General features: G+C 39.9%; 1 protein-coding gene across 4 annotated transcripts in view; it reads right to left on the bottom strand.

Annotated features, from left to right (window-relative positions):
- Window positions 1–1792: 1792 nt before the first annotated feature.
- Window positions 1793–11492, bottom strand: part of KANSL3 (KAT8 regulatory NSL complex subunit 3) — a 63040-nt gene continuing 53340 nt past the window's right edge. For 3 of the 4 annotated variants that reach the window (XR_011425924.1, XM_023618659.2, XM_023618657.2), the window contains exon 22: window positions 1793–5872. Coding sequence is in view for 3 of the 4 variants with exons in the window: in XM_023618659.2 (XP_023474427.1) it covers window positions 5831–5872 (42 nt within the window). In the remaining variant the exon portion in view is untranslated. The remainder of the gene's footprint in view (window positions 5873–11492) is intronic. The other variant, XM_070235117.1, reaches the window with a different exon arrangement.

Here is an 11492-nt window from a genome sequence, read left to right as displayed (position 1 = left end):
AAAGAACACCAATCCTTCTCGAATTTTTCCAAAAAATCAAAGAGCAGGAAACACTTCCTAACTCATTTTATACGGCCAGCATAAACCTGACACAAAGCCAAAGACACTATGAGAAAAGAAAACTATGGACCAAAATCCCTTATGAAAATTGATGCAAAAGTCCTCAATGAAATAACTAGCAAACTGAATTCAGCAGCATAGTAAAAAAGGATTATCCATGACCAAGTGGTATTTATCCCTGGAATGCAAGGATGATTCAACATATAAAAACTGATCAATGTAAAACACCACATCAACAAAATGAAGAAAAAAATCACATGATCATCTCAGTTGATGCAGGAAAACCATTTGACAAAAATTCAACATCCTTTCATGATAAAAATACATAATAAAATAGGAAAAGAAGGAAACTACTGCAACATAACAAAAGCCATATATGAAAAACCCACAGCAAACCTCATAGTTAATGATAAAAGACTGAAAGCTTTTCCTCCAAGATCAAGAACAAGGAAAGGATGCTCACTTTCACCACTTCTATTCAACATAATACTGGAAATTCTGGGCAGAGCAATTAGACAAGAAAAAAGAAATAAAAGGTACCTAAATTGGAAAGAAAAAAGTAAAGTTATCTCTTTCTGCAGATGATATGATTTTATAGGTAGAAAAACCTAAAGACTCCACAAGAAAGTTGTTAGAACAAATGAATTCATCAAAGTAGCAGGACACAAAGTAAACACACAAAAATCAGTTGAATTTCTATACACTAACAATGAACAGTGTGAAAAGGAAATTACAAAAACAATGCCATTTACAATAGCATCAAAAAGAATAAAGTACTTGGGAATTAACCAAGGAGGTTAAAACTTACACAATAAGAACTACAGACTATTGCTGAAAGAAATTAAAGAAGATGTAAGTAAATGGAAACACATCCCGTGTTCATGAACTGAAAGACTTATTGTTAAAATGTCAATATTACCCAAAGTGATCTACAGATTCAAGGCAAGTCTCATCTAAATCCCAATGATGTTCTTTCCAGAAAGAGCAAAACCCATCCTAAAATTCATATGGGATCTCAAGGCACCCTGAATAGCCAAATCTTGAGAAAGAACAAAACAGGGAAAGCTCATACTGATTTCAAACCTTACCACAAATCTACAATAATCAAAACTGTGGTATTGGCATAAACACACAGACCAATGGAATAGAGGGCCCAGAAATAAACTCTCACATATTTGGTCAAATTATTTTTCTGACATTCTTGAGTTCATAATAGTTTACATCATTGTGATGTTTCAGTTGTACACTATTTCTTGTCGGTCCCCACGTAAGTGCTCCCCTTCACCCCCTGTGCCCACCCACTACCCACCTTCCCCTGGTGACCACTGAACTGTTCTCTTTGTCCGTGTGTTTGTTTATCTTCTACATAGGAGTGAAATTATATGGTGTCTGTCTTTCTCAGTCTGGCTTATTTCGCTTAACATAATACCCTCCAGGTCTATCTATGTTGTTGCAAATGGGATTGGTCAAACGATTCTTGACAAAGGTGTCAAGACCATTCAATGGGGAAAGGACACTCTTTTCAACAAATGGTGCTAGGCAAACTGGATATTCACATGGAAAAGAATGAAGTTACACCCTTACCTAACACTATATACAAAACTTAACTCAAAATGGATCAAGGACCTAAAACAATAAAACTCTTAGAAGAGAACGTAGGGCAAAGCTCCGAGACATTGGATTTGGCAATGATTTCTGGAATATGACACCAAGGCAGAGGTAACAAAAGAAAAAATAGACAAATGAGATTTTATTAAAATTTTCAAACTTTGTACATCAAAATACATTATCCTCAGAGTAAAAAGGCAACTCACAGAATGGGAGATAATATTTATTATATCTGATAAAGGATTAATATACAGAATATATAGAGACCTTCTAAAACTCAACAACCAAACAAACCAATTCAATAGGCAGGGGCCAGCCTCGTGGTGTGGTGGTTCAGGTTAGTGCGCTCCTTTGGCAGCCTGAGTTTGCAGGTTTGGATGCCAGGCGCAGACCTACACTACTTGTCAGCCACACTTTGGCAGCAATCCACATACAAGATAGAGGAATACTGGCACACGTGTTAGTTAGCTCAGGGCTAATCTTCCTCAAGCAAAGAAAAAAAAAAGAGGGATTGGCAATGGACGTTAGCTCAGGGTGAATCATCCTCAGCAAAAAAAGAAAAAAAGCCAAAAAACCACAAAGGACTTGAATAGACATAGACATTTCTCCAAAAAAGATATATGCATGGCCAATAAGCACATGAAAAGATGGTCAAAATCAGTATCATTAGGGAAATTCAAATCAAAACTACAATGAAATAACACTTACATCCATTAAGATGGCTGTTTAGGAAAAAAAAAAAAGAAAATAAGTGTTGGTTGGAGAGGACACAGAGAAATTGGAACCCTTGTGCACTGTTGGTGGGATTATATGTAAAATGGTCCAGCCACTGGGAAAAATAGTATGGTGGTTCCTCAAAAAGTTCAAAGTAAAACTACCATATAATTTAGCAATTCTACCTCTGGGTCTGTACCCCAAAGAAGTGACAGCAGGGTCTTGGAGAAATATTTGTACACCCACGCTCATAGCAGCACTTTCACAGTATTAAATAGTCAAAACATGGAAAAAACCCAAATGTCCATCAAGTGACGAATGGCTAAGCAAAATGTGGTCTATACATACAATGGAATATGATTCAGCCTTAAAAAGGAAGGAGATTCTGCAATATGCTACAACATGGATGAATCTTGAGGACATTATACTACGTGAAATAAGTCAGTCCAAAAAGATAAATACTGTATGATTCCACTTAGATGAGGTACTCATCAGAGTAGTCAAAATCATAAAAACAGAAAGTATAACAGTGGTTGCCAAGGGCTGGGGGAAGGGGAGAACAGGGATTTATTGCTTTAGTAGGTACACTGTTTCAGTTTTACAAGCGAAAAAGAGTTATGGGGATGGATGGCAGGGATGGTTGCACAACAATGTGAATGTATTTAATACCACTGAACTGTACTCAAAAATGGTTAAGGTAAATTTTATGCATCGTGAATTTCATCACAATAAAAAAAGAGAAAAATAACAGTAATGACAACCTGGGAAAAGGCCTAGATGTAAGCACTAAGTGTTTGCTATTATTCTCCCCACTTACAAGGACAAATCACGGTCAAGATACAAGGACTCAGCATCAACAAATGATGCAGGGGCAGAGTTGAGTGGGGCCAGAATCCTGATTCTTAATATTGTGCGGGGCCTAACAGTAACTCAGTGCTGCCTTGGCTTTTTTCTCCTGGTTGCAAGATGGCTGCAGCAGCTCCTAGAATTATGTCCTTCGAGGGCAGGAAACAGAGGTCAACGCAGGGCAGAGAATTTCTCCTCACATGTCTCTCCCTTTTTATCAGGAGGAAAACCCTTTCTAGTAGCCCCTGGCACACTGCCCTTATAACTCACTAACCAGAACTGGGCTACACGCCCATTCCTCAGTAAGGGCTGAGTCCTTCCCTGAGAAAGGATCTCTCCCAATTCAACAAAACTGTAATTTTACTAATATGGAGAATGGAGGAATAGTCATCCGTTTTGATATACCATTCTTAAACCATCCCTTGGCCACTCCACCATTAGGACTATTTCCTACTCCCATACCCTTGAAAAGCACATGTGAATATAAATTAATTCACTTTCTCCTGCACAAGTGAATATAAATTCATTTACCACTCTGTTTGGGTTCCTGCTAAAACTCGTAATCAGAGCCACACCATCTGTTTCAGTTTCTTGAACTTTCCCCAAACAAAGTTTTCTCCTCAGGAGGAATTCTGGTACCAGCTCATTACAAATAAAAACCTATGTTTGGTATGATTTCAACTATTTAAAATAAGTAAAGAAAAGGTCTAGAAACAAATACACCAAAATGTGAACAGTGGATGCTTCTGGTGGGTGAGGTTATAAGTACTTTTAAAAAATACTTTTCTGCACTTGCCAAAATTTCTACTCTGAATACGCAAGTCTTTTACAGTTGAAAAGTGTAACTATTGCGTTGGTCACTCCATTTGCCCCTCCAGATCCATCCTTCTCCCTCTGCCCTGCTTTAGGTCCTAGGATACTATCCCAGGAGGCTGACCCACACGGACTGCATCGGCCCCTCTGTTTGCTGGCTTCCACCTGGGTTTAGCCAACAGGATACACCAGCAGATGAGACAGGACAGGAGACTGTAGAATTTGTTCCCAGCTCCCACCAAACCCACTCTCTCTGTGTTCCTCTTACAGTCGAGTTGGGTAGCCCCTCTACAGGGCTACAGCTCTTGCCAGAACCCAGTCAGCGTTCCTGTGGGTCAACGAGTGGCAACAGTTTTCCACTGTTGTGTCCCTGGGCACTTCAGCATCCCTTGTTTCTCTTAACCCTGACCAAATGGTCTCTTCACTAACTCTGACGTGCCCTTTGAGATGCCGTCTTTTCTTGCCAAGACATTAACTTACAGCTCTATTAATAAACCTTTTGAAAGAAGACACATCTGTTCATTCAGAGTGGCAGAAACTTGAAATAAAGTTGTGCTGATTCACTCAAATAAACACACAGCTATGTATATGCAGTTCTCGGCCCTTACACAGGAACAGGACCTGTCCTGTTCATACAACTGCCTGCTGATGGCTGGCACAGTAGTTTCCTCCCCAGCAGAAATGCCTCTAGAGCAGGAATCCAGGCCAGTTCTTAGCCTCCTGGATAGGGTCCTCGCCATCAAAAATTTTCCTTTAAAAGGTGCTATGTGCTATAATCTCTTTGGAAATTGGTTTTGCAGCATCTATTAAAGATCGATATAAGCATACCCTATGACCCAGCAATTCCATTCCACCAAAAGAAATGGGTACATGTATTCACCAAAAGGCATGCATATAATAGCATTATTTACAATAACCCCAAACTGGGAACTATCATATGGTGATATATTCATACAAAGAAATACAGTATTAAGAATGACCTACCGATACATGCAACATGGATGAACCCCAGATAATGTTGAAAAAAGCCAGACACAAAAAAGTACATGATTCCATCATTATAAAGTTTAAAAACAGGCAAAGCCAATCTCTAGGGGTAGAAGTCAGGAAAGAGGTTACTCTGGAGTAGCAGGGGGATAGTGCGGTAGCGTTCACATGTTGTTTGGGAAAACTATCATACTGTACACTTTATTTGAGGACTTTTCTGCATGTACATTGTATCTGAATAAAAAGTTGACATTTTTAAAAGTGCCATGTGTGGAATCCTCACATGTCAGAGACACTATGGCCCAGAAAACTCTGTTTTAGGGCTTCCTATGCCTAGAGTGGGCTCTATAAGAGGTAGGAGACTTTGTCTCTGTCTCCCAGTATCCAGCCCATGAGACAACTAGCACTCCTAGAGGCCACAGTCTAGAGAAGCAAGTACAGCTCAGAACTAGCTCTACCACCTGCTGTTAGGCCAGGGCCAGTGAAACAGAACGAGCCCTTTGGAGACATCTTGGTCTTTCCCAGCCCTCCGCCATCAGCTGTGTGGCCCTGGCAAACTCCCTTGCCCTCTCCAAGACTCAGGTCCTTCCTCTGGGAATTGAGGGAGGGTGTCAGAGGCCAGAGATCCCCAGAGCTCACGTAAGGCAAGTTTTAAAACACAGATTCCATGGCCCTACCCCAGATCTGAATCATAAGCTATGAGAGTGGGACTTGGTCATATTTTAAATCCCCAAATAATTCAGCGAGCCAGGTGTGGAAAACATGGCAAGGCATCATCTCCAAGGACCCTCCCAGCTTTTATTTACCTGGCATTTTGTCTCCACAGTTCTTGCGGCCTAGGGTCCTGGATAACAAAGATTGAGACAAAATAGCCCCCATCAGATGCGAGTTACCTAGGACTCTATTCTTTCTTTTTTAATTGGTAAATTTAATCCACTTATATTTACTCATTCTGCATTTTCTGTTTGGCGTATTTCCTTTTTTTTCTTTCTTTCTTACTTTCCAAGAAATTCAGCAAGTTTTCTTTTGCTGGTATAAAAGGTTTACATTCTATTTTTGTTCTTAGGGTGGTTACTATTGCCTTAATATCCATTCTTATATTATATTTATATACCCTTATCAGCTTTTTTTTTTCCCCTGAGGAAGATTCACTCTGAGCTAACATCTGTTACCAATCTTCCTATTTTTGCTTGAGGAAGATTCACCCTGAGCTAATACTTGTGCCAATCTTCCTCTATTTTGTATGTAGGTTACCATCACAACATGGCCACCAACAACTGGTGTGGGTCCATGATTGGGAACTGAATCCAGCCCACTGAAGCAGAGAGTGCCAAACTTAACCACTAGGCCACAGGGCTGGCCCCTCCCTTATCAGCTTCTTAATCAGTATCTTTCCACAACAGGACAAATGCTTAGGCATGCTTTATATTTCCTTATTATTATTTTTTTTTTGTGAGGAAGATTGACCCTGAGCTAACATCTGGGCCAATCTTCCTCTACTTTATGTGGGATGTTGCCACAGCGCGGCTTGATGAGCAGTGTTAGGTCCACTCCCAGGATCCAAACCTGCAAATCCCGGGCCACCAAAGCAGAGCGTGCAAACTTAACCACAACACCACTTGGCCAGCCCCTACATTTCCTTTTATCTCTTGCTCCCTGCTCTACCCCCAATCACATTATCTAGAATTTAGTTCTAGATAGATAGATATTTTGTGCTCGACCTTTTTTTAAAAAATTTATTTTACTGAGGTCACATTGGTTTGTAACATTATATAAATTTCAGGTGTACATCATTATATTTCAACTTCTGTATACAGTGCATCATGTTCACCACTGAAAGTCTACTTGCCATCTACCGTACCACACATACGTGCTGCTTTACCCGTTTTGTCCTCCCCTCTACTCATTCCCCTCCGGTAACCACTAATCTGTTCTCTGTATCTCTTGTATTTGTTTATTGTCCACATGAGTGAAGTCATACGGTAACTGACTTTCTCCATCTGACTTAGTTCACTTAGCATAACACCCTCAAGGTCCATCCATGTTGTCTCAAATGGCATGATTTCATCTTTCTATAGCTGAGTAGTATATATATCTACATCTTTCTTATCCACTCATCCATTGATGGGCACTTCTGACCTTTTTTATTTTAACAATAAACTTTATAAAGATATTTAATCACACTCACTTCCTATATTTCTCGCAACTTTGTCTGGATTTATTTCTAAGTACTTCTAAATACCTTTTTTTTTTTCCAGGAAGATTAGCCCTGAGCTAACATCTGCTGCCAATCCTCTTTTTGCTGAGGAAGACCGGCCCTGAGCTAACATCCCTGCCCATCTTCCTCCACTTTATATGTGGGACACCTACCACAGCACAGCCTTTGCCAAGTGGTGCCATGTCCACCCTTAGGATCTGAACTGGCGAACCCCAGGCTGCCAAAGTGGGACGTGTGAACTTAACCACTGTGCCACCGGGCTGGCCCCTAATAACTTCTTTCAATTTGAGTCTTTATGTGGCAGACTTTTGAAACTTGTATCCCTGAGAACATTTTTATCTTGCCTTCACATTTAAATTCTATGTTCTTTTCCTTCAATACATAAAAAATATTAATCCAAGATTCTTGAATCCAAGTTTCACGTTGAGATGTAGCATGTCAGTCTGATACTGGTTCAAACTTTGTGGTGGATCTGCATTTTCTCCATGGAAGCCTTTAAGATTTTCTGTCTTTGACTGCAGGCATACATTTTATTGCACTTCACAGATACTCTATTTTTTACAAATTGAAGGTTTGTGGCAAACCTGCAGCAAGCATGTCTCTCGGCACCATTTTTCCAAAAGCATTTGCTCACTTTGTGTCTCTGTGTCACATTTTGGTAATCTTCACAATATTTCAAACTTTTTCATTCTTATTATATTTGTTATAGTGATCTGTGATCAGTGATCTTTGATGTTACTATTGTAATGGTCTTGGGGTGCCACGAACTGCATCCATATAGGATGGTGAACTTAATAAATGTTGTGTGTGTTCTGACTGCTCCACTGGCCAGCCGTTCGTTCCCCTATCTTTCTCCCTCTTCCCAGGCCTCCCTATTCCCTGAGACACAACAATATGGAAATTAGGCTAATTAATATCCCTACAATGGCCTCTAAGTGTTCAAATGAAAGGAAGAGACACACGTCTCTCACTTTAAGTCAAAAGCAAGAAATGATTAACCTTAGTGAGGGAGGCATGTCAAAAGCTGAGATACGCCAAAAGCTAGACTTCTTGTGCCAAATAGTTAGCCAAGTTGTGAATGCAAAGGAAAAATTCTTGAAGGAAATTAAAAGTGCTACTCCAGTGAACAAATAAATGACAAGAAAGTTACACAGCCTTACTGCTGATATGGAGAAAGTTTTAGTGGTCTGGATAGAAGATCAAACCAGCCACAACATTCCTTTAAGCCAGAGCCTAATCCAGAGCAAGGCCATAACTCTCTTCAATTCTATGAAGGCTGAGAGAGGTGAGGAAGCTGCAGAAGAAAAGTCTGAAGGTACCAGAGTTTAGTTCATGAAGTTTAACGGAAGCTGTCTCCATAACATAAAAGTGCAAGTTGAAGCAGCAAGTACTGACGTAGAAGCTGTGGCAAGTTATTCAGAAGCTCTGGCTAAGAAAATTCATGAAGGTGGCTACACTAAACAAGAGGTTTTCAATGTAGACGAAACATCCTTATGTTGGAAGAAGATGCCATCTAGGACTTTCATAGCTAGAGAGGAGAAGTCAATGCCTGCCTTCAAAGCTTCAAAGGACAGGCGGACTCTCTTGTTAGGAGCTAATGCAGCTGGTAACTTTAAGTTGAAGCCAGTGCTCATTTACCATTCCAAAAATCCTAGGACCCTTAAGAATGATGCTAAATCTACTCTGCCCGTGGTCTATAAATGCAACAACAAAGCCTGGATGACAGCACATCTGTTGACAACATGGTTTACTGAATATTTTAAGCCCACTGTTGAGACCTACAGCTCAGAAAAAAGCTTCCTTTCAAATATTACTGCTCAATGACAATGCATCTGTCACCCAAGAGCTCTGATGGAGATGTACAATGAGATTAATGTAGTTTGCATGCCTGTTAACACAACATCCATTCTGCAGCCCATGGGTCAAGGAGTAATTTCACCTTTCAAGTCTTAGTATTTAAGAAATACATTTCATAAGGCTACAGATGCCACAGATAGTGATTCCTCTGATGGATCTGGGCAAAGTAAACTGAAAAACTTCTGGAAAGGATTCACTATTCTAGATGCCATTAAGAAGATTTGTGATTCATGGGAAGAGGTCAAAATATCAACATTAACAGGAGTTTGGAAGAAGTTGATTCCAATCCTCATGGATGACTTTGAGCTGCTCAAAATTTCAGTGCAAGAAGTAACTGCAAATGTGGTAGAAATGACAAAAGAACTAAAACTAGAAGTGGAGGCTCATGGTCAAACTTTAATGGATGAGGAGCTGTTCCTTATGGATGAGCAAAGAAAGTGGTTTCTTGAGAAGGAATCTATTCCTGGTGAAGATACTGTGAAGATTGTTGAAATGACAACAAAGGATTTAGAATATGACATAAACTTAGTTGATAATGCAGGGGCAGGGTTTGAGAGGTCTGACTCCAATCTGGAAAGTTCTACTGTGGGTAAAATGCTATCAAACAGCATCACATGCTACAGAGAAATCGTTCATGAGAGGAAGAGTCAACTGATGTGGTAATTTCATTGTTGTCTTAAGAAACTGCTACAGCCACCCCAACCCTCAGCACCACTGCCCTGATCAGTCAGCAGCCGCTAACATCAAGGGAAGACCTTCCACCAGCAAAAAGATTATGACTCACCGAAGACTGAGATGATGGCTAGCATTTTTTCTAGCAATAAAGTATTTTGTAATTAAGGTGTGTACATTGGTTTTTTTTAAAGGCATAATGCTATTGCACCCTTAACAGACTACAGTATAGTGTAAACACAACTTTTATATGCCCTGGGAAACCAAAATATTCACGTGACTTGCTTTATTGTGATATTTGCTTTACTGCAGTGGTCTGGAACCAAACCTGCAAGATCTCTGAGATATGCCTGTATGATATGTCCAGACATTTGTTTTCCTTATTTCTCCCTTTTGGACTCATGCGAACCCTTTCAAACTGAGGCCTTTCCATTTTCTCTTAATTCCTAGAAATTCTCCATTCTTTTGAAAATTATTTCCTTGGTTTTATTTTTATTTTCCTCTCCAAGATTCTTAATTGTGTTATACTATTTCTATTTCTATTCTCCATATTTCTTGGCTTTTCTTGATGCCTTCCAGGGAGAAGTTCCTAATTGTAAACTAACAACTAGGGAGAGTTCCTAATTATAAATTTCCAACTCACTAATTCATTCTTTAGTCATATTCCTTCTACTTTTTATCCCATCATTATCTTGTTTTAATTATATTTATTTTTTCCATATTCCACATACTATATTTTCCATAATTAATATTTCTATCTGATTTCTCTTGGTGTTTTCTTATGGTTGTTTCATCTTGATAATTTCTAACTTTAACTCCTTACATATATTCATCACATATTAACTTCTTGGTCCAACTCTTCCAATAATTCTGCTTCAGAAGGTATATATGGTCCAGTGTGCTACTTTTTTTATGAAGTGATCGTCTCTTAAAGTGTCCAATTATTTGGGGGTTGGTGTCAAAGAAAGCCAAGTGGGGAACCAAAACTTTCATTCCAATGAGTGGTAATGAGGCCTCCAACCCTCATCCCTACTGTGTCACTGGAGACCATATGGTCAGCCTGGACATCTACCCCCACCAGGAGGTAACAAGGGCCCCCCCGCCCTCCCCGCCCGCCGACCCCAGCTGGGGTGGTCAGCAAAGGTCTAGTGGAGAGTCAGAACATTCACCACTGCCCAGGGTAACAAGGACACATAACCTCTGCAGCATAAATTGAGGCAACATGAGGAAAAAAACAAGGTACCCTTTCCCATTCCAGCTGAGTTGGCATCAGTGGAGGCCTAGTGCGGAGCTGAAACTCCACCTCCACTCAGCAGTAAAGAGGAGCCCCTCTCCCATGTCAGCATCACTGAAAGCCGAGCGGGGATCCCAGACTCCCATCTCACCAACAGTGACAAAGCAGCTCCTCTTTATTCCTGCCAGAGCAGTCTCAAACAAGGCCTGCTAAAACAGATTTAAGTAAGATCAAGAGTTTCATAATACCCAACATGTCCAGATTTCAACTAAAACCACTCAACGACCATACCAACAATCCCCACAAAATCTCAGCTTGAATGAGAAAAGACAATCAAGAGATTGTCAACGTTTCAATGTCAAAGGTATTAGAATTGTCTAACAAGGATTTTAACGTAGTCATCATAAAAATCCTTCAGTGAGCAATTACAAACACACTTGAGACAAATAAAAAATTTCTCAGCAAGGAAATAGAAGAGATAAA

Source organism: Equus caballus, chromosome 15 (assembly GCF_041296265.1).
Source record: "Equus caballus isolate H_3958 breed thoroughbred chromosome 15, TB-T2T, whole genome shotgun sequence".
Lineage (NCBI taxonomy): Eukaryota > Metazoa > Chordata > Mammalia > Perissodactyla > Equidae > Equus > Equus caballus.
This window is presented reverse-complemented; position numbering and strand designations above follow the sequence as displayed.